At 35.1% G+C, this 23,364-nt stretch overlaps 2 protein-coding genes, 1 long non-coding RNA gene and 4 other non-coding genes across 7 annotated transcripts; 1 reads left to right on the top strand and 6 right to left on the bottom strand.

Annotated features, from left to right (window-relative positions):
• The first annotated feature begins 704 nt into the window (after positions 1 to 704).
• Positions 705 to 6,183, top strand: LOC113702823 (GTP-binding protein At2g22870). Its single transcript, XM_027223969.2, has 5 exons — positions 705 to 1,308; positions 2,250 to 2,319; positions 4,786 to 4,948; positions 5,414 to 5,654; positions 5,794 to 6,183. Exons 1-4 carry the CDS (start codon positions 792 to 794, stop codon positions 5,630 to 5,632), a joined length of 969 nt encoding a protein of 322 aa, XP_027079770.1. The 5' UTR covers positions 705 to 791; the 3' UTR covers positions 5,633 to 5,654; positions 5,794 to 6,183.
• A 462-nt stretch (positions 6,184 to 6,645) lies between these two features.
• LOC113703012 (large ribosomal subunit protein eL37x-like) lies at positions 6,646 to 9,703 on the bottom strand. The gene is made up of 4 exons (XM_027224221.2): positions 9,359 to 9,703; positions 9,096 to 9,231; positions 6,964 to 7,065; positions 6,646 to 6,877 (listed from the first exon to the last, which is right to left on the bottom strand). The coding sequence occupies exons 1-4, from the start codon at positions 9,359 to 9,361 to the stop codon at positions 6,828 to 6,830; spliced, it is 291 nt and encodes a 96-aa protein (XP_027080022.2). The 5' UTR covers positions 9,362 to 9,703; the 3' UTR covers positions 6,646 to 6,827.
• On the bottom strand, positions 7,428 to 7,563 carry LOC113705137 (small nucleolar RNA snoR136). Its single transcript, XR_003451786.1, has one exon. It is a non-coding gene; the product is annotated as a small nucleolar RNA snoR136 (small nucleolar RNA).
• On the bottom strand, positions 7,623 to 7,709 carry LOC113705149 (small nucleolar RNA SNORD25). Its single transcript, XR_003451796.1, has one exon. It is a non-coding gene; the product is annotated as a small nucleolar RNA SNORD25 (small nucleolar RNA).
• On the bottom strand, positions 8,037 to 8,194 carry LOC113705138 (small nucleolar RNA snoR138). The gene has a single exon (XR_003451787.1). It is a non-coding gene; the product is annotated as a small nucleolar RNA snoR138 (small nucleolar RNA).
• On the bottom strand, positions 8,355 to 8,485 carry LOC113705134 (small nucleolar RNA U19). Its single transcript, XR_003451782.1, has one exon. It is a non-coding gene; the product is annotated as a small nucleolar RNA U19 (small nucleolar RNA).
• Positions 9,704 to 10,066: 363 nt separating the features above from the next.
• Positions 10,067 to 12,531, bottom strand: LOC113703013 (uncharacterized). Its single transcript, XR_003451329.2, has 3 exons — positions 12,007 to 12,531; positions 11,855 to 11,918; positions 10,067 to 10,331 (listed from the first exon to the last, which is right to left on the bottom strand). It is a non-coding gene; the product is annotated as an uncharacterized lncRNA (long non-coding RNA).
• Positions 12,532 to 23,364: the final 10,833 nt, after the last annotated feature.

Raw genomic sequence — 23,364 nt, 5'->3', positions numbered from 1 at the left:
AGAAGCCTCCCCATCTTCCTTATCTTTCTTAGTACTATTTGTAAGCATCAGTGAAGTGCTTCATCTGATAGAAAGGATCTTATTCTCGAAGCAATTTCCATTGACATAGCGATTAGGTAATTAGTATGATCGATAATGGTAATGGGTTTGCGATACTATGGATTTCCTGATCATGGAGTATGATCTAATTTTTTGGAATTTGAAGTATTTGGATTGGGGTGATGAATTGATATAGGTGTGGATGGGAGTTCTGGTCGTTGGCAGAAGGAATCTGACGAAGCTTTGAGGGGAACATTCTTTGTGGGTTTTGGCTTCAAGGACTATTTTTCAAAAGTGCACCAAACACCTGAAAATGAAGGGAAATAATTTTTTTTCATATGAAGATGATTTTCACTGAAAATATTTTCCTTGGGAAAAAATTTTACACCGAAACAAACGGACCCTAAGTGGCTCTTTGAAATCATTCGAGGCCTATATTGAATGGGAAACCAAAAAAAAAATGCAATGATGGCCAAATTTTTGGGAAAAAAAAAAAGTCTCTTGTTTGTAGGGTTAAATAAAAATTCTTTCACTTTAGGGAGCTCAATTAAAACTTCTGGGTATTTTGAAGGATCTGATTGAAACTAATTATTCTGCAATTCTTTTATTTTTTTTTAAAATTTTTTCTGTGATTCTTTTTATTTATTCTTTTGTATTTTTTGGGTCCTCAAATCTATTTTCCAAGGTTTAACCCGCAAAGCAACCTGAGAGCCCTGAGACCAAAATCCAACTCTTCAGCTCCAAAGAAACAAATGATTGTCTCCAATCTTCCAAGACTCCAATCTCACTGGTTACCAATCGTCACTTCACCTCTGACCCAATTCTTCATCTCCAAAACACCAAAGAAACAGTTTTTCATCAACTCCACACTCCTATCGAAGCCTTTGTCAACAACCCTTTTCACCAAAACCCCGGAGAAAAACTCCTCCACATTGCAAGAATCAAGAAACCAAGAAAAATTTGTTGAAACACCTCAGATTGAGCTATCCCTTGAAAAGCTGTTTTTGCCCCCTGATACTGATGTTTCTTCCTTGACAACCCCTTTGAGTAGCAGAGTTTTGAAGGGCTCTAACATTGTGCTTAGCAAGTATGCTTCTGATGCTCAAGTTGACTGTGCTGAGTTCATAAAGAGCAGTGTTAAAACTGAAGAATGTCCTACTGATGGATTGCCTGAATTTGCTCTTGTCGGGCGGTCTAATGTGGGGAAATCCTCGCTTCTTAATTCGCTTGTTAGACGAAAACGTCTTGCTCTCACCTCGAAGAAGCCTGGTATGTGGTTTGTTGCTTACGGTATTTAAATTGATTTTACGATGTAATTGCATATTCTTTTGATTCTGCTCATAAAATCTTGCATTTCTTTTTGTTTGTTCATTCTGAACTCATTGAATGACAAAAGCTTACTGTTTCACTTGGTGCTAATTTCAGTATTAAGCTGGTTAAGTAGGTAATAGGTTCCCCCAGTCAGAAGCTTGTTTGATTTGTTTCAGGATTTTGAAACCTTTTGAATTGCAAGATTAGGTGTATGATCCTTGAAATGAGTGGTTGTCACTTGTCCGATACAATGAGCAAGTTATAATAGATTGTAAGCATGCCAAAATCGGGGTAAAGTCATATTAGTCTAGTTAATTAAAAATATGATGCCCTTAACTGGCTACATTTGGTCCTTACTGAAAAACATGCATCATTTATAAAAAGATTTTTCTTGACAATTATGTGAAGATAAAGCGGAGATTCTTCGAATAGATGAAACGGAAACTGATTGACAGCATAATGAACACTATACAGAGTACATGTTTGTGAGAGGCATAATGGGGCAAAGAATGCTAGAGCATTAATGTTCAGGTAAGGGTTTGATCTGAAGCTGGAGCTATGAGAAGGTCAATTATGCAGAAAAATTGCAGAACGAAAATACTTCATGTATCGGAATTGAGATACAGATATATTAATCGCAGTTAACTTTAAAATCAATGTTTAGCAATACATCCAAATTGGTTAGGTTGTTGGCTATAGCATGCTAAGATTTAGAAGCAGATGGAGTAATTTCTGCTATTATTGGTTCATGCCATCAAACTGCTTTAGTTGAAATTCCTTATACTTCTCCTTTGTTATGGTTAACTGTGTTTTAGAAGCTTGTTATAAAACTACTTGTTTCTTGTCATCCATGAATGTGTTGTCTTGCTGAGTTACATCTTTACATGTTTATTTTGCAGGAAAAACACAGTGTATTAACCATTTTAAGATCAATAATAACTGGTACCTTGTGGATTTGCCTGGTTATGGGTATGGAATTTACCACATAATCTTTCTTCCTATCTCTTATTAAGTTTCAGAAGATGGTTTTATATTTACTGCAATTAATGCAAGAAATTAACTACGTAGGTTCTGCTCTATCATTAATTTCGTAACTAACAGCATAGCAACTTAAACGCCAATTTTTTATTGTCAAACATTCTTATCATGGATATGTCAGTCTCCAGCCTGTAATTAGATTATCTGAATCTGGTCAAATATATCTAAATATCCTATTTATTTTTTGTAGTAGATTTATAACCAAGTCATCTAAAGTAAAGTTCTCCATATAACATAAAAGGTTGAGCATAAAAGTTATTCCCCGGCCAGAAACATTAGAAGCTTGAAGCAGAAATTGTCACTGAGTACTTTCAAACTCCTTGCCTTGGCTGTAAGGGCTCGATATTGCATTATGCTCCCCATCTTTTTGTGAAAAATTCTTTTTCCAGTCTAAGTTTGAATGTATTAGAGACTAATGAATCACTAATTTACTTCAAATACTTATGTTGTGGATTCTTCAAATTTAGCTGAAACATCAATTAGAATTGATTGAGATTTTTGTTAGCTAGGCAGCCAATCGAATTTGAGTTCATGGTGGCATTATTACCATCTGATGGACATCTTATTGAAGTCAAATATACTGATTCTTCATCTCTTGTAGCTTAAGTTTTGTACAAGTTGGCAGCTAAACATGATACTGGAGGTGGCAAGTCTGCACATTTCACATATGACAGACAGAACTAAGAATTATTTTGCAGCAAAAGTGTAGTCTTGGAATGAAGCCTTGCAGCTGTCTTTTACCAATGTTGCATATGCATTTAGCTAGCGTTATTGCATCTTTTGTCCCTGATATTTTTCATTTTACCTGAAGATGCTTAATATTTAGAAAAACTGCTGGTTTTTTTTGTACCTAGTATCTCAATGTTGTCAGCTTGTTGCCAATACTAGGTCTGACACTTAGCAAAGTTTGAAAAATTGCCGAGCATTAAGAAGCACCCTTATTAGTCTGACTTAGATGACTTGCCATTTATAAATAAAAAACTAAATGAGAGAGCTAAGTTCATGCTGACTGACTGCCAAATTCTGCTCCTCTATCTCACTTCCTGTTTTGGGTACAAAAAAGATCCTCTTCCTGCATGTCCAATGTAATAGTTAGACAATTAACAAATTATGCCTCAGGTGATTTGACTGCAGTGTGAACAGTACGGCAAAAACATTCTTGTTATTGCTTAATTGGTATTCTCATTTATTGTAACCTGCAAAACCAGAAGGATAGGAAACCATAATTTGTCTGAAAACCTGTCATGCATTATTGTTTAAACAAACTTTCTAGACTGTTAGACTTTTGTCAATATAAAAACTATTAATAGTTTGACTTATGGATGCTAGGATCTCATTGATCTAAATTATTCTTAGTGCATGCTTCAAGAAGTGCTTTATGTCAACTGCATTATCTTTTAACAAGGAGATCTTGCAGTCAAAATCACATGTTTGATGGTTGCTTTCTCTGACTGCTATGAAATCTTGTTATAAACAAGACTGGTTGTTATACTGCTCTGTGGCTTTTATCTGACAATAATTTAGATGTGTTTAAAACTATGCTAGGAATTTCAATTTTATTTCCAAACTTTTCTAGAAGGTCTCATTACCACGGTTAAAAAGTATTTCTCACAGCTTTTTCTCCCAAAGGAGAAAGGTTATGGTTTTGCCTACTCAATTTGGTATTGAAACCCGTTGTTTGTGAAATGAGATTTGTGGACTCTCCATATGTCATCCATTTTGCTAACATTGTGAAAAAGTCTTACTGATGTTTGTTTCATGCTAAGATAGGCTGGGCATATTATAACCTGAATGAACAAACTTAATTTTGACTATATAGCTATTACATTTTTTAGCTGCCTCTTTCATTTGGAGGTTCCTTTCATGAGCGTTGTTAATGACCACAATTGCATCAAAAGACAGTTAAAAATAAGTCCCAAGTTACCCATGCTGATAAATGGTTTCTGTAAATCATGAGCACTTCAGGCCAGCATAACTATTTGATATACATATTCTCTATACTATGGTGACTCTGGCCGCAAGGTGATTCTACTCCCTTTGACCATTCCTGATGCATGCTTTCCTACAGTGGAGTGCCTTTAGGTATAATGTTCTAAGTGCATTCTAGCAGAAGCCCTAGTCTATCAAATATTAGGAATAGAGTGTGCTTATGTGTTTTGTGTTTTTTTTTTATTTGTTTATTTCCCTGAGAAGAACATTGAAAGAATGCTACTAACTAGTGACTCAAGGATGATTCAATACTGTTTTATCGCCCAACTCCACAACCCAAATTTTAGATTGAAGTCAATTTAGGTTGTCTTGGAAGCTATATTTTCTGATCTAGTTCATTGTATTCATCTCTATCGACTATAGTTGGTCTTATCTTATGATTGAAAAATATTGTGCTATATTGGATAGGTATGCAGCTGCACCTCAGGAATTGCGAACAGACTGGGATAAGTTCACCAAAGATTATTTCCTAAACCGGCCAAATCTTGTTTCAGTGTTTCTCTTGATAGATGCTAGTATTCCTGCTAAAACAATTGATCTCGAGTATGCTAGTTGGCTGGGACGGAATCAGGTGATTCGATCACTTTAGTTTCTCCTTTCATCTAAATTACAAAATGACAAGTAGACGAGGAATTTCTTGTAATTGTTTTTTCCTCTTATGGGTCTCAAGACAAAGTAGTCAAGATGGGCCTTCTCTTGAATTATCTGTTTCACTTAATAGCACTTTATTCAACTTGGTTTTATGCCCCCACCATGTCCGCACATCCATCCCTAAAGTGAAAATGAAAAGCAGAAAAAATTTGCAAGATATCCATTGTATAGTAGTTTTACCTGAGTGTGACCATCTGCTCTTCTATCTTGTTAACTTTTTAGAATGCAATCAATGTCCTGAATTCTCATGATTGGTAAGTTTTTTTCTGGTGGGGAACTAGTCAAGTGTTCATAGTTCATTTGTGTCTTACCCCATTTCTCTTGAGGCTATCATTCTTCGTTGTCTCGTTTGCTCGTGTTGAGAAATATATTCCATTGGTTTCAGATACCCATGACTTTAGTGTTTACCAAATGTGACAAGCGGAAAAAGAAAAAGAATGGAGGGCGAAGACCTGAGGAAAATATTCAAAATTTTCAGGAGTTGATACGTGAATTTTTCCAAACTGCCCCTCCTTGGATTTTGACCAGCAGCATAACCAATCAAGGCCGAGATGAGATACTGTTGCATATGTCTCAGCTAAGGAACTACTGGCTCAAGCACTGAAGTTCGAATCAACCTCTCAAATGTAAGCATTCCCTCTGGGAAGTGTAGCTTGTAATTAATTCATCCCATGCTTTTGTTAAATGCACTGGACAACCGGAATATGGTTGGGTCTATAGCATCCTAATTCTTCCCATGCCTTGTTAAATGCTCTGGAGAACCAGATATGATTGGGTCTATAGCATCCTCGTCGTGTACGGAGCATCTGAATGCCAGCTGATAGCAAGAAAATGGAGTCAATAGATGCCATGATTTGATCCTTGAGATTGAAGAATGATGCTTGGTAGTGTGAAATCTTTGTGAAAGGGCGCAGATGATAGATGTTCTGGATCATATGAAGTGGTCAACTGAATTTGGCATTAATCTTGCTGGTCGAAGGAAGGTGACTTAGGTGGGTTATGTAATTGTATAAAGACGCTTTTCTGTTTCTTTTGGCAAGAATGTTAAAATAGGAGATTTAAATGATGAACTAAGCCCTGTAACGAGAAAGCCAAACCTGTTATTCTATGTATTATCTTCATTTACAGCATTTACAAATGATGAGGTTATCTCAACTGGATTTTAATCGCAATTTCATTCAATGAGCTCATGGCTGCGGAAGCACTGTGTGGCTTCAAGGTGGCAGGAATAGCATTTCTAAGTTTGTCGCCGGTTGCTCTTAAGACTTGACAAGTTATAACCGGATAACCAAAATGGGATTGACTCGTGCCTGTTATCTGGAAAAACAATTTCTTACCATTCCAAATAAAAAATCCTATGTACGTATTCAAGCAAAGGGCAACCTGAAGTGGCAACCTAGTATGTTGAACCACAAGTCACCACGAAGTTGTAACATTTTCAAGGAATTGCACCGAGTCAACAGATTCATCACAAGACAAGACATCTGTTGCCCACACAGACGTCCAGATGTGAACTTAACAATGTCACAAGAATTAATTAAAAAATAATACTCTCGATAAGATAAGTAGACAACAAGAGCTCGTGCAGACACCCACCCAGAAAGCAATTAAAACCAATTAAAAGAACATTTCTTTTATCTGCATTCCTGTAAAAGCCATCCCTAATCAGTGATTCTGTACATATGATTGAATTTGTTAATGTTTACAACAGATAGCAACAGCCAGAAGATTCAAAATGACCTACATTGATCCTCAGAAAGACGAGTGAAACTAAACAAAACTGCAACAGCCTTTCAGGTTTATGATGCTGCATCAGCTGCTACCTTCTTTCTTGGTGCTGCTACAGTACCTAAAAAGATCAAGAATTATGAGTCAGATACTGATATGCTAAAAAGAACTCCACCTAAAACAGTACATAGATGTATAGACCCATACCTTCTCTGAAGTTACTTTTGAACCTAACAGCAACATGACGTAGGTACCTCATACGGCCTGTTCCAGTGGTCTTTCTTCGAATTGCCTTGATGCTCCAATTATCTGAATGCCACGCAAAAGAATAAACATTGAATTATCAAAACTTCAACCATGCAGTTTAGCCTAATGTCGGGACTGAATGAACTGTATCTGCAAGGTTCAATGTACAAAAGCGCACAAGAAATATCCAAATCCTAAGTTAATTCTCATATAAATCTTCCATCCTTAATACAAAAGCAAACAGTATTATTTTCCTGTTGACTGGTAATTGCCTATAATTGAAAATGGTCTTGCATCTTTAAAACCTTTAAAACATTTTAGCCAAACGAAAACCAAGAAAATCATTAATGGTCGAGTGATTCTCCAGTTTTATATCTATAGAAAACAAGAAATCAAAGTTCCAAATGGACATCAACCATTTGAAAAGATGTAGTTTCCCAACGTCCAAATGCTCCACAATTGAAGCACTGGATAGCGAGAGAAACAATTCTCTGGCTTCACTTTAAATAGTTCAACACATGGTATGAACTGTGTAAACCAATAAAAAGCAAGCAAAGCCAAGCGAATAAAATGATTAGGAGGATTTGAGGAACTACAGAGTTAGAACAGGAAGAATTTTAAACAAACTCAGTCCCTTAGATGTTCATAAAAAACTGCGATCATATTCGCAACTCATTACAGGTCTGTATATACTCATCATCGTTGTTCAATCACTTCCTGACTAAATCATAAAAAAAGCATGTACATACAAGAAATACAAAATGTAGCTGCCCCAGTGTTCTTCAAAGACAATAACAGAGTTGCCAAAGAAGAGATATGGAAGAGCAGCACACCCAATTTCGCTTCAAGGGAACGAGTTGGTCAGAAACTAATTTGTTCTGGCAACCAGATAGTGAAGCCTTGCGATCTAATGGCACTACAGACATGCAGAAAACCATAAACTTCACCATCAGCACTCAGGACACTCTTAAACTCAATAAAAAAAAAAGCAGATGGATTGCAATGTGCATTTACCTAACACTTGCGAGTGATAGAAATGTTTGAATCTATCTAGGAAAGGAACAGGACAAAAAATGTTCCCTACCCTCAAACTGATTCACGGAAAGACTCAAGTCTCTCTTCTTATGCGCCTCTGTCTGAACCGAACAGCTTGTGTGCAATTGCAGCACCTTCCGGTTATTCAAGAGGCGACCATGTTCAGCAGGTTATACACATAGAAAGACTAACAGATTCAAAAATAGGAAGGAACAGCAAATATGACTCAAAGACAGAAGCCAATACTATTGATATTTCTTGCAAATAAACATCCCTATAGGAAAACAGAAGGAAAAAAAGGGGGGGGGAACCATAAAGAATGTCTAAGGCTGCTTGGAGGACACTTTATAGAGTGCAAAGAGTCCCCTCAAAAGGCCTTCAAAGACCCAAAATACCTTAAGATATTTTGAATCCACATTTCATTATATGCCTCTTAACTAAGCCAAATATGAAACTCCTAAATTGTTCATATGGCTACTCAAAGAGGCATGCACTCTAGTAACAAATATGACATCTACATGAAGCAAAGGGGAACAAACCCTGAATTGAAAAATGAGGCATTTCTGTCCATTTAAAAAGAAATTAATGTCAAAATGGGAAGTCCTCACCGTGAAAGAAAGATATCTACGAAAATGGTCACACCATAAGAAAGTTCGATTTAGCTATTTAGCCATAGCAAAATAAGCATCTTCCGCACTTTTTGCCCATTTTGAGTACAAATACCCAAAAAGAAAATAACCATAACAAAAGCTAATCATTTGACAATACCCAATTTTGATGCATATAACAGACAATTTCCATTTGCTAAACCCACAAAATCCATCTTCGTCTTAATTCTAGCTAAAATCAGTTTCTCTCCAAGCCTTCACCATTTACATTTCTAATTAATCTTTCCTAAATAGTCTCATCTCAACAACATGGCAATAAAACATAAACAGGAAAAAAAAACTGAACGACAGTAAAACAAATCCCATATGCATAAGAAGTTATTTTTTTATGTCATCAAAAAAGTTAATTTTAAAACAGAAATAAATGAAAACTGAGATTAGTGAATATACATTTCCGAAGACGAGCTGCAGGGTAACCACATGAAGCACAACGGCTCTTCTGCAGGTGGAAGCTCCGCCGCCCACATCTCACACACAGTGTGTGTGTTTTGTTCCTTCTCTTACCAAAACTACCTGTTCCTTTTCCCTTTCATCCATAAAAAAGGGAAAAAAAAAACAAATACAAACATCAATAACCATCAAATACGGTAATATTTATGCATATAAACATAGATTAAAAAAAATGAGGGATTGAAGGGGCATAGAAAAAGTACCATGGAAGGAAGGAAACCCTAAAGAAACCCTAGGCGAACACCTGAGTTTTAGAAATGTCTGTTGTGAGATTTAATTTATAAGTAAATCGTTCTCAAGTTAGGGTTTTTTTTTTCCTTTGATAGGGCTAATTTCTTCTGCACAACTGGGCCGTGATTTAGACGAGTAATTTTCATTTGTGTTCTTGGGTCCTTTAGCAGTTGTCACAACTGGGCTGAATCGTATCTCATGTCTTTTGTTTGGACCATGTCTTTGAATTTTTTGTTTTTTTTTTCTTTCAAAAAAGGTAGTGTCCGCAGTTAGGGATAGTAGCTAGGCGGTGTTAGGGTAGAACCGTAGAAGAAGGTAGTGTCCTCGTTCCGTTCTACAAAAGGTAGTGTCCTCATTCCGTTCTACTAGCAGATGTTCACCATGCTTGCGCATGGTGGAAAATCATAATTGTGCCCAACCCAGTTTTGGCTAATAGTTATGAATATTATATATGAAAAAAATTGCATAATATTTTTTAAGTGTGTTAATGTGTTAATCTTTTAACAAAAACTAAGTCATAAATTAGAATAATATTTTTTGTTATAGGATGTTTAGTAGGGTTAATCCACAATTGAATAATAGCTGGACACAGGTCAATTTTGATATTCACAGAAAAGAAATAAGTCTGTTGTATTTGAATTATTATTTACTAAAACAAATGTATGATAAAAGCTAAGAAATGGATAATTAGACTTTCACTGCTACTGAAGTTAAAATTATCTATTTATCTTTAAGATACAAGACTAACATTACAAGAATTACCATCCACATGAAAATAATCTCTATAAGAATTGAGCTTCTGATTGCCAACACGATGTAGGTTAACATTTTTCCAATCATCTCGCTGCCTTGCCTTTTCTTGAATAGCAACATCATCATCATCCTCCTCTTCACCACGTCTCAAGTCATCCTTAGGACCTTAGCCAATGTGACAGTAGTCAATTTCTATAATAATCAACAACCAAAATGTGAACAACATTTTTCAGTAAAACCACTACAACTTCTGATCTAAGTAGGTGCATGGCATCTCTTAAAATATAATTGGCTTCTTGATTCATCATATATCAAGTCAACAAAATCGAGGTAGCATCTCTAACATGTTTGAACATTTGATGGTGTTTAGAAAACCATGTAGATGACCTATTAGTCTATTTAAAAACAGAAAAAAGGAAACTATAGAAGGAAATTAAAAAAAAAAAAAACAGGATGTAGTGTGTGTCTCTGATGTAGAGAGAGGTAGAGAGAGCATTTCCTAAAGAAACAGGGTAGGATACAATTTAGGTTCTCAGGTTGTATTAGGAAAGCTGACTATGAACTCCAATGATTCTAGCCTCGTTGGGAGACAATAAAAGCTTGGTAAATGGGATAATTATCTAGCACCATGCAAGCAAAAACGTCCTCGCCCCCTTGCAAAAACGACCATTTGTTCTTGATCATTCGAAAGAGCTAGGGAGTAAAACCACCTAAAGCAAAGCCAACCAAAATGCATTGAACATTTACCATGCTCAAGAACAAACTTAGGGAATAGAGTAACCTTCTGCTATATTGCACAAGAGCCAAAATTTACAGCCTTAAAGTACCACATAAAATTGAGAAATCCCTCAAATTCAAAGAAAGATGGCTAACTATTTTCTTTATCGATCAAAAGAAAATATATAACAAGTACTTTTCAGTTCCATAAAACTTACCATTCATCCACTAAGGACTGTTAGTAATCCATGACAAAATCTTCAAACATGCAACTACAACACTGGAAAAAAAAACTAATAACAAATCTAAAAGGAAAAAAAAGGTGCCAAGAAAACAGGATCTCCAACAGCGAGACATTTGCATGTTATTCTTGCTGAAGAAAAAATATTGGTTGAAAGGTAAAGGTATTACGTTTTAAACTTGAATTCCACCATTGATATATAAGAATAGGGTAGAAATTCACATGAGAAGAAATTATCTAAAATTTGTCAATAATGGTCTGAGATGCTATGTGCCAAAGAAATATTAGGAAGAAAGGACATATAAAACTTATTGCAAGAGAGTAAGTAATTAGGGCATAATGGAAAGAAAAAATTTTGCATTTCATATTTACTTGTCAAACAATAAAATTATTTGTTCAGCTTGAATTTTACCATTGGAAATTAAAAATAGTAAACAACTCACGTCAAAAGAACCTTTCAAATTTTTCCCTTTTTTCCTTTTAGACCTCCTAAAATTTTTCATTAATGGTTTGAAATGCTCTAAGCTCAGGAGAAAGTAGAAGAAAGAAAAAAATAGATAAAATATATGCGCAATAAAATAAGAAATGAGGTCATACAAACCTTACCTTTTAATAAATTCTCAAACCTAAATCGCAAACTTTAAATAAACAATAAATGGACACATATTTCTGAAAAAAATCCAACAAAACCCACAAAAAATGAAATCTGTCAACAAAATTGTTTATGAAGGGAAAAAATTCTAGATATGATGGGTACCTATATCAGATTTTTCCACATCTTAGTAGAGGGACGATGGTTCTTGCTCCATCGTTTGGAGAGACTGAATCAAAACAAAGAAGGAAAATGTTACCAAAAAAAAAGAAAGAAAACAAGGACATTAAACATAGGCAAAAAGGGTGAAAGTTTACCATGATTACATTTGGGGAAAAAAATGATTTAGATGACTGAGATGAATCAAACATCTTCCCCCTTCATCTTTGTTTCCTCTTTACTATTATTTGAATAGAGAGCTTGAGAGGAATCGGCCATTAACAAAGAAGTGAGGAGAAATGGGTGAGACAAAGGAGTCATCTGCCTTTTTTCTATTCTGTTCTGGTGGGCAACCGAAGAGCAGGGGAAAAAAAATTTGAGAAGTGAGAGACTTTGAGAAAGTTTCTGAGAGGGGCGGCGGTGAAACGTGTTACTTGGCACATTGGACAGAGAGTCCGAACAGATGCATGCTTTGCTTTTTTATGCTTTTCATACATACATGCAAAACCTTTTTCGTTCCAACTTCCAAGACAACAAAAGAAGAGCCTTTCTATTAGTCTCTTTTGGATTCCAACACACCAAAGAATATTCATCAAAACAAAAAAATTCTCACACAAAACCACGTGCAATGCACATGGAGGACGACCATGTTTTGGCATTCTCTTCCCGGTTTATATACATTCTTTAAACAAAAGTTCTCTTTGCCCTTGTCCTGTCCCCACCCTGCCCCACTGCCCCCATAGGTGCATTCGTTCTGTCCCACTGTCATTATTATTATTATTATTATTATTTAATTTAACTTTTCAATTTATATAGATCTATTAATAGTTTTATTAATTATTCTTTTGAAATTTTAGCAAAAAAAATTACATTATTTTATTATAACAACATAACATGTTACTTATTTTATATAATATATTTATATAATAACAATAACAACTTAACATTTATTTCATATTGTACAGATAAAAATATACATATATATTATACTATATTAAAATATAGACAGGCCCCGTTATCATTCTTACACTATTAGATGCACTTAGCACATTTCTTTTAGATTATTCTGCTATCTATTTTACGAAACAGTAAATTATATATATATATATGTGTACATACATACATATATATATATATTCGTGTTCTGACATCCTACGATTGGAATGATCATTATTTGTACTAACAATTAAATACAATTATTTTTGGACATTCTTATTCATGGTAATATTTTTCGATCAACTCAATAACTTCATTTTTGGATGATCTTCAATCATGTTTTGACATTCTATGATTGGTTTGATCATTTATTGCTATTGTTTCTTTTTTTTTTCTGCTATTAATTAAACACAATGTTTTTTTGCAATTTCTTATTCATAGTAATTTTCTATTAATCTATTAATAACCCATCTTACACGCATTCAAATTAATTATGTCATATCTCTTACTCTTTTTTTTTGTCCTTCAATCAACTCATTGCTTTCATATTTTAATTATTTTCAAAATAAAACTACACAATTAGGACTTTCTTACTTCATGGCAATTTTCTATTAATTTATTAATGACCTATCTCCAATTTGAATTAATTATTTTGAGTGGCATTTTCCTTTTTTTTTTAATGATTGGTGCATTAAGACATAGATATAGTTCCTGTTTTAGTAGGTTATTGAGTTGTTGCTCTAATTTTCTGCTAAGTGAACATTTTTTTCCATAAATACAAGGTTGTAAAAGTTCTTCCAAATTATTTTTCTTTTGTTACTTTTTAATAATTTGAGCAAATAATAAGTTCATTTTCTTTTTTCTATATTCTTTTTTTTTTGTAAGTGAGAGGATTTAAACCCATGATCTCTTACTTATAACTCCTCCCACCTTATCACCCAACCCAACCGTTTCCCCCTAATAACTTTCTTATCTATTAGTTTGCTATTTAAAATTATTTTTAGCCATGAAAATATCAAATATTAAATGCATTATTTTTCTTTGTTTTATTGACTTATTGTAGTATACTACATGTTTTTTTACAAATCTATAAAAGGCACATTTCATACTGTTTATATTGTTCAAGTTTACCAAATCTTTATACCACCTATGTATAGTCCTATTCGAGGAATGGTTAAGAATTAGTAAAAGAATAAAATAAAAAACTCAATAACATGAGGGTAGGTGTACTTCGTTATTCTTTTCATACATTATATAATTATTTTCATGATTAAATTCAATGCCATTGGTCAAGATTTTGTTTTAATAAGAGGAGATTAAAAACCATAGGTGTTATTAATTATTTTTTGTGCTTTTATGTCACGACCCCACCTCCCCCTAAGGCGAACCAGAGGGTTCGGCGGGCCGCCTGCCCAACTCTCGCCGGGACTCAGTCGTTCACTAAAGTTCTCAATTGAATTTCAAGATATATATATATATCAAATATAAATCAAAGGTTCCAAACTTTACATATCAAAAGCGAAGCGTCCACGCTTCCACTGCGCCACTCTGATCCATGATCCCAATTATTATACAGGAGAAAGTCCAAAACTAGCCTATTACACATCCAAGCAATTCTAAACTTTCCATACAATCCCAATATGAATGATTACACAAAAAGAAATCCAAATTCAGTCCATACATGAGATAATCCATGAATAAACACTACAAGCCCTTCCTTCGCCTTGAGCCCTGTGGAGGGGAATAAAACATTTTGGGGTGAGTTAGAAGCTCAGCGAGTAACCAGTAAAATCAGTAATCAAATCTGTTTAACAATAGTTCATTTCAATGATGTCATTTCAATATGGAGTATCAATAATTCAAGAAACATTTACAATGGAAAGCGATAGTAACATTCGTGAAAGGATACGTTCGTTCTCCTGTCATTTCATTTCATTTATTTTCATTCGAGCATTCATTCACCCCGTCCCTGGCTTTTGGCCAGGCTCCACCAACCTACAAGGTAATATTCGAGTATACCGAAACGTTCACCCAAGTTCCTAGTCGCCCGACCGAGTCCGCTTCTGGCTCGAGACGACCGGTAACAAGGGGCAATAGCCAGTTCAGCCCAAAAGGCTTACATTCATGCGCAAGTAGCATTTAATCATTAATCATTGAAAATTTCATATTTATTTAGGTCGAGTGCGATAAAGTACACACTCGCCTAGAAAACTCGTTTTAACAATCATTGAAAGCAAAATCAATAATAACAAGACACTGATATGCAAGCACGCATGATATGTAAGAAAACAGTTCCAAAATTAACTTTGAAAATAGTTTGAGGTCACTCACCTCAATGGCTCAGCAATCATCCATCATACACTCAATGCAATCAAGTCCTTTCAAAGTTCGGACAGCACTTCCCCTGAATTTGCTTACTTTTCCAGCCATCATGGCTTCATTATTTCCTCATTCCATCCCAAAGGTACACACACAACAACAAGTTCATCCAACAGCCATTCAGCAAGCTCCAAGTAGTACAAGTACAAGCTGGGGAAAAGTCTGGAAATGAAAGTTAAACACAAAACCAGAAAAACAGTTTTGACGTCATTTGCGGTAATGGTGCCAAAAGCACTACGATGGTCGGATGAAAGTGCAAGACCCACCGTTTCGAAGCTAAAAGACAGGGCTACAACAATGTAGAAGGCCACTCAGTCCAAATCCTAGCACAACTAGGTCAAATATGCAGAATACCAAACCAGAACCGTAATTGCAGGTTTACAAATTACACTATGCTGTAATTAGTCCAACTCAGTCTATACAGGTCCAAATGCATTGATTCCAAAGGCATACGGTAGCTAAGACATCAAGCTACATTTCATCAGAAGACACCAACATCCAAATCCAAAACAATTCCAGTCAAAACAGACGATTACAAGCGCAGTTCGCACATTCTGATCACCCAGAACAGCAACAGTAAAAATGACATATCTCACTCTACACTACTCCAAATGACCTGAAATTTGACAGGCATCTCAAACACATCAATACCTACAACTTTCATGTTTTAAGCAAAGGCCAATTCGGCCTCTAACCATATGATCCAAAACCGGACAGAAAAGGGGGTTATGAAACCCTAACTTTTCACATTTCAATCCAAACCCAAAATTGGTTGCAATTATCAATCATTCACACCTACTAGAGTCATAACCCCTCATTACCAACCATCATAAATAACCACAACACCATGATCACATTAAACCAGAAAATTCCTCAAAAAAATAAAAACTTCACCAATTCATCTCAAACCAAGAAATCAATCACAAATTTCAACACTTTAGCCACCACTAGGCACAAATTAAACATCATTAAGTCTAGGAGGAAGTGTAATCACCACTTACCAAGTAAACAAGAGAGAGGAAGTTGTAGAACACCTTAGCTTCTCCAAAAACTTCACCAAACAACTCACTAGCACCTAATGGAAGGATTTTATGGAGTAGAAACTAGTTTAGGCAAGTGGTTTGGATGATTTGAGCTAGTTGGGAGCTTGAAAATTGAAGAAGTTTTCTTCCTTCTTGAGCTTAAGAGGGCCGGCCACCAAGGAGTAAGAAATGGTGATTTTTGTGGTAATTTTTAAGATATTTAACCAATTAGTCAAAAGGTCAAAAACAAGAATAGTAAATCATAAATCACCACCAACCATTCAATGACACATGTCACTACTTTAAATGCATTCCTATCCTTCTTTCCCCCTCTCACATCAATCACTTCACATTCTCTACTTATCTCTTAACACCCGATAAATTTACACAGTATCCGAAACTTAACCTTATTGGCCGAATTTTTCTGAACTTTTCGCACTAGTGGGTCCCACGTCCGATATATAAAACTGATACTATAAAATCATTTTAAAACTATTTTTGCTCATAAACTTTATCTGGGGAATTTTTTCTAATAAAGAAAATGTAGAAAAAAAAGGGCGATTAAATAAAATAAACCCTAGAAAATTAGAAAATTTCCAGGTTCTCAAACTCATTTTTGTTTCGGGGCGTCACAATCTCCCCTCCTTAAAAGAATGTCTTCCTCGACATTCCCTCTTGTACCAATCAAGTCAAGACATCCCGCAAAAATCTCTCAAGAGTCAAATCAAACCCACAGTCCGGCATCCTAAACTTCAAGCCTAGGATACACTACAGAGATCTGAAGCCTAAGCTCTGATACCAATTGTCACGACCCCACCTCCCCCTAAGGCGAACCAGAGGGTTCGGCGGGCCGCCTGCCCAACTCTCGCCGGGACTCAGTCGTTCACTAAAGTACTCAATTGAATTTCAAGATATATATATATATCAAATATAAATCAAAGGTTCCAAACTTTACATATCAAAAGCGAAGCGTCCACGCTTCCACTGCGCCACTCTGATCCATGATCCCAATTATTATACAGGAGGAAGTCCAAAACTAGCCTATTACACATCCAAGCAATTCTAAACTTTCCATACAATCCCAATATGAATGATTACACAAAAAGAAATCCAAATTCAGTCCATACATGAGATAATCCATGAATAAACACTACAAGCCCTTCCTTCGCCTTGAGCCCTGTGGAGGGGAATAAAACATTTTGGTGTGAGTTAGAAGTTCAGCGAGTAACCAGTAAAATCAGTAATCAAATCTGTTTAACAATAGTTCATTTCAATGATGTCATTTCAATATGGAGTATCAATAATTCAAGAAACATTTACAATGGAAAGCGATAGTAACATTCGTGAAAGGATACGTTCGTTCTCCTGTCATTTCATTTCATTTATTTTCATTCGAGCATTCATTCACCCCGTTCCTGGCTTTTGGCCAGGCTCCACCAACTTACAAGGTAATATTCGAGTATACCGAAACGTTCACCCAAGTTCCTAGTCGCCCGACCGAGTCCGCTTCTGGCTCGAGACGACCGGTAACAAGGGGCAATAGCCAGTTCAGCCCAAAAGGCTTACATTCATGCGCAAGTAGCATTTAATCATTAATCATTGAAAATTTCATATTTATTTAGGTCGAGTGCGATAAAGTACACACTCGCCTAGAAAACTCGTTTTAACAATCATTGAAAGCAAAATCAATAATAACAAGACACTGATATGCATGCACGCATGATATGTAAGAAAACAGTTCCAAAATTAACTTTGAAAATAGTTTGAGGTCACTCACCTCAATGGCTCAGCAATCATCCATCATACACTCAATGCAATCAAGTCCTTTCAAAGTTCGGACAGCACTTCCCCTGAATTTGCTTACTTTTCCAGCCATCATGGCTTCATTATTTCCTCATTCCATCCCAAAGGTACACACACAACAACAAGTTCATCCAACAGCCATTCAGCAAGCTCCAAGTAGTACAAGTACAAGCTGGGGAAAAGTCTGGAAATGAAAGTTAAACACAAAACCAGAAAAACAGTTTTGACGTCATTTGCGGTAATGGTGCCAAAAGCACTACGATGGTCGGATGAAAGTGCAAGACCCACCGTTTCGAAGCTAAAAGACAGGGCTACAACAATGTAGAAGGCCACTCAGTCCAAATCCTAGCACAACTAGGTCAAATATGCAGAATACCAAACCAGAACCGTAATTGCAGGTTTACAAATTACACTATGCTGTAATTAGTCCAACTCAGTCTATACAGGTCCAAATGCATTGATTCCAAAGGCATACGGTAGCTAAGACATCAAGCTACATTTCATCAGAAGACACCAACATCCAAATCCAAAACAATTCCAGTCAAAACAGACGATTACAAGCGCAGTTCGCACATTCTGATCACCCAGAACAGCAACAGTAAAAATGACATATCTCACTCTACACTACTCCAAATGACCTGAAATTTGACAGGCATCTCAAACACATCAATACCTACAACTTTCATGTTTTAAGCAAAGGCCAATTCGGCCTCTAACCATATGATCCAAAACCGGACAGAAAAGGGGGTTATGAAACCCTAACTTTTCACATTTCAATCCAAACCCAAAATTGGTTGCAATTATCAATCATTCACACCTACTAGAGTCATAACCCCTCATTACCAACCATCATAAATAACCACAATACCATGATCACATTAAACCAGAAAATTCCTCAAAAAAATAAAAACTTCACCAATTCATCTCAAACCAAGAAATCAATCACAAATTTCAACACTTTAGCCACCACTAGGCACAAATTAAACATCATTAAGTCTAGGAGGAAGTGTAATCACCACTTACCAAGTAAACAAGAGAGAGGAAGTTGTAGAACACCTTAGCTTCTCCAAAAACTTCACCAAACAACTCACTAGCACCTAATGGAAGGATTTTATGGAGTAGAAACTAGTTTAGGCAAGTGGTTTGGATGATTTGAGCTAGTTGGGAGCTTGAAAATTGAAGAAGTTTTCTTCCTTCTTGAGCTTAAGAGGGCCGGCCACCAAGGAGTAAGAAATGATGATTTTTGTGGTAATTTTTAAGATATTTAACCAATTAGTCAAAAGGTCAAAAACAAGAATAGTAAATCATAAATCACCACCAACTATTCAATGACACATGTCACTACTTTAAATGCATTCATATCCTTCTTTCCCCCTCTCACATCAATCACTTCACATTCTCTACTTATCTCTTAACACCCGATAAATTTACACAGTATCCGAAACTTAACCTTATTGGCCGAATTTTTCCGAACTTTTCGCACTAGTGGGTCCCACGTCCGATATATAAAATTGATACTAGAAAATCATTTTAAAACTATTTTTGCTCATAAACTTTATCTGGGGAATTTTTTCTAATAAAGAAAATGTAGAAAAAAACGGGCGATTAAATAAAATAAACCCTAGAAAATTAGAAAATTTGAAAATTTCCGGGTTCTCAAACTCATTTTTGTTTCGGGGCGTCACATTTTAACTTCTTATTATTCTTCATTATACAAAGTACGAAGTACTACTACGTCTTTTTCTTTTTAACCTAAATCTTTTTTCTAAATGGCCATTATCACAAAGGAATAATAATAATTTAGATCCATCAATTTGGCAACATTTTAACATTAAAACAACTTAACAAATAACAATACATATATATATATATATATTCAGATCCAATAATAACAATAATAATAATTCAGATCCAGCAATTTGGCAACACTTTAACATTAAAACAACTTAACAATATGTATGTATCACCAACTTTTCTATGCCTCTTCAAAACAAATGCATCAATTTGCAATAAAAAAACTGTAAATTACAAATTGATGTTGAATCCTTTAAAATCCTTCAAGGCTTTCCTAATCTCATAAAATAATTGGGTGAACTATTGTATTCTCTTGTTTCATGAGTAAGAAGATGACACTCCAATCCCTTGGAGAATTTGGCTTATAAACCAAATCAACTTTCAAATCTACAAAAAAAATTTTCTTTTTTTTTTGGTAAAAATGGTCTTTGAGGAGTAGCAGGTGGTATTTCTTGAAAAAGGGGTGTACCTTAAACCTATTCTGATGAACTCCATGCAATTTTGGAGAAAATTCAATGATAAAAATACTAATATAATAACCAAGAGATTAAATTGATAATGTTCATGTGAAACAACATCTTGGTTAACGAAGCAAAAGTTGGTTTTTAGTTTTGAGTTAAAAAAAAAGTTTAGGACTCTTTGACCTTAAAATAGGATTGTAAGGATTGTATGTGCAGGTATTATAGTAGCATAAAACAACAAATATGAGTAACCTTTAAAAGTATTTCAAGATAATTGAAAGGGACAATTTGAAGTATTCTCGGACAAGTCAAAAAATAATACTAAAAAGCTCAATCACAAAAGAAAAAAATAAACTTTTCTTTAATGTTATTTGTTTTTTTTTTGTCTCTACTGAAATTCTCAATTGTGCATAATTTTCTTTTATAATGGAGTATTAAACTCAATTCTTCCCAAAACATTCAGTTTAGTAAATAAATTTAATTGAACAAATTTCAATTTAGTTTAGTCATTTATTTCAGTAGAATGATTTAATATTGTTAAAGATTTTCTTTTCAACATAAACAAAATTGTCCTTAGAAGTATATGAAATAGTCTTTAGAAGCAGAAACAAAATAGTCTTTAGAAGCATATCAATTAAATCATTCTCAATTTTCTCCTATTCAATAAAACTTCTTCTATATTTTTTCTTGAATTTCTTTCCTAACTTCTTCCCTAACTCCTCCTTTATTTCATTCATAACAAGTCCAATGAACACACTATTATTTACTATAAAATGTATAAAATAGAGTCTAACTTACACAAATATAGTTTTTTTTAACCATGTGTTTGTCTTCTTCCCCTCATAGTCGCCATTATAGCCCAATTCAATTTGAAGAGCTCTTTTATTGTCGTTAAGAATAATAAAAGGTCCATCATTCCTTTTATAGTCATATATCTTTTATAAATAATAAAAGCTCCATGGTTCTTCTTTATAGTTATGTATCTTTTATAGCACACGCAATATATCAAGCATTTTACCTTCAACCTTGACACTTAGTAGTATGTGAAATTCAGTATCGGTGTTCTCATCACCCAACTTTTTCTGATAAAGACTACAGATGATAGCCAAACGATGCTGCTATAAAAAAGATGTATCAACACTAAATGTCAAGCCGGGCTTTTTTTATATGAAACAAGTAGGGAAAATCGCCAATTTAATCCTCAAACTATTTTACTAAAGCCAATTTGGTCCCTCAACATTTTATCACACGAATTAAGTCCCTTGACTAAAATTATTGTGCCAATTGAGGATCTATACGGCGTCACCACCCAAAACTCATGTATCTATACGGAAACCAACGGCGAGGCAGGGGCTTTTTTGGAAGTACACATCCTAATTTCTACGGGAAGCAAGACAGATCCCATTTTGCATCCAAATTGGAGGAAACCTGTGAAATTAGGGGTTTTCCAAGACAGAACCCATTTCGCATCCAAATAGCAGAAGAAATTAGGGGCTTGAAACCGATTCCCAATTACCAGCTTACAACTATAATGTCTTCAAGTTCATCCTTTGAAGTGCATAACAGATGGAGAAATTTGGATGCGGGATCGTACAGCTCAGCTACAAATCGATCTTCAAGGAAGGAGGCCTATGGAAGTTCACATTTCGGAGGATCTAGCCCAGGAAAAGCTGAATACTACAATGGGGAGGAAATCGTGAAGTGCCATTGCCAAGAATCCTGCAGAATAGTGTATTCTTGGACTGCAGCAAATCCGTCAAGAAGGTTCCATGGATGTAGAAATTACGGTGTAATGAGACCAGCCAAATGCTTAAATTTTAATAATCTTTGTAATGGTTAGGGTGTATTTATTTAAGTTTTATTACTAATGATGGATTAATTTTGAATGCAGACTGCTCATTGTTGCAAATTTTTTTTATGGTACGATCCGCCCTTACCGGAGTATACAAAGAACACGATTTCTAAATTGTTAAGGGAACTAAGAAAAGCCGAAGGAAACAACAAGGAAATGAGGATAGAAATTCAAAGGTTGAGAAAAAAAGCCCAGATGTTGATGTTGGCATTGGTAGGAGGTTGCATCTTATTAATGGCAGTATGGGTTCACAATGCAAGAAGAAAGCCTGTGGAACTAGGATTCAAAATGTTGTATTATAAATAGCGTAGTTGCAAGGCCAAGTTGGTATGCAATGTAATGTTCTTGTTTGTAAAGTCCTACCTTTGTTTATTCTTGTTGTTGAGATGGAGAAATTTATCAGATATAATCTACTCTGCTGGTTTGCTTCTTGATTGGAATTGGGTTCACCACCACTTGCAAACAGTCAATTCCTTTGAGTGTTGTAAAAATTTCTAAAACAAATGCTTATCTCATATGCTTATCTCAATAGGCACCCTTAATTTTGTTTATCAGAACGATTCAAAAGGGAATTACTATTCACATTTTCATTTTAGCTTCTTGCATTCCAGTTCACTTAATAAATAATAATGCCTTCAAGGAATACTAAAGGGTAATTGAGAAGTGAAAATATCACCTCTTATTCAAAATGAATTTTTATTGACTTTGTGTAGCCGAAATGCTACTGCAAGCATATCTTCCGGGCTCCAAGTAAGAAAAAGAAAGTATGCCAGGACCCTTTTCTCTTTATTTTAGGAGGCTAAAATATATATATATATATATAAAGCATCGTGATTATTGAGGTGGTCCTCCATCCTTTGAAACTAAAAGTAAACTTTCTAGACTTGGAAAATTTTGAGATTAGCTAGCCCCTTTTATTGAATGTCAAGTCAATTTTCTTGGAATCTCAATTAATGGCACGCCATCTTGGTTAAGGAAACTAAAACATCAAATTACCTCATTATAAGAATGAAAATGAAAGAACAGCAAAAGGTCTCTATTGTACTAGTCTTATAAAGTTGCATAGTTTGCCAGAGAAATGGCATGCTGAACTACCGAGCACTAACGTGTTCGACCTCGTATCATTGCCATCTTCTATCTTGGCCCCTTAGTTGTTGGATATCATAACATTATATTGTGTTAAAAGGTTAAAAAAAATTTCGACAGAGTTTTGCCTTAAAAATGAACAATCTCACCTGCCAACCAAACAACCATTGTGATACATACACA

The sequence above is a fragment of the Coffea arabica genome, chromosome 8e (assembly GCF_036785885.1).
Source record: "Coffea arabica cultivar ET-39 chromosome 8e, Coffea Arabica ET-39 HiFi, whole genome shotgun sequence".
Taxonomy (NCBI): domain Eukaryota; kingdom Viridiplantae; phylum Streptophyta; class Magnoliopsida; order Gentianales; family Rubiaceae; genus Coffea; species Coffea arabica.
Note: the sequence above shows the minus strand (reverse complement) of the source record. Positions and strands in the feature narration are given on the sequence as shown.

What these genes read in the sequence shown, in the direction of transcription:
- LOC113702823 (XM_027223969.2), top strand. Translation starts at nt 792, where the DNA reads ATGATTGTCTCCAATCTTCCAAGACTCCAATCTCACTGGTTACCAATC. An exon ending in TCTCACCTCGAAGAAGCCTG is followed by an intron (nt 1,309 to 2,249) that starts GTATGTGGTTTG and finishes TTTATTTTGCAG; the next exon opens with GAAAAACACAGTGTATTAAC. An exon ending in GTTGGCTGGGACGGAATCAG is followed by an intron (nt 4,949 to 5,413) that starts GTGATTCGATCA and finishes CATTGGTTTCAG; the next exon opens with ATACCCATGACTTTAGTGTT.
- LOC113703012 (XM_027224221.2), bottom strand. An exon ending in TGCAGCTCGTCTTCGGAAAT is followed by an intron (nt 7,066 to 9,095) that starts GTATATTCACTA and finishes CGTGGCATTCAG; the next exon opens with ATAATTGGAGCATCAAGGCA. An exon ending in CAAAAGTAACTTCAGAGAAG is followed by an intron (nt 6,878 to 6,963) that starts GTATGGGTCTAT and finishes TGATCTTTTTAG; the next exon opens with GTACTGTAGCAGCACCAAGA.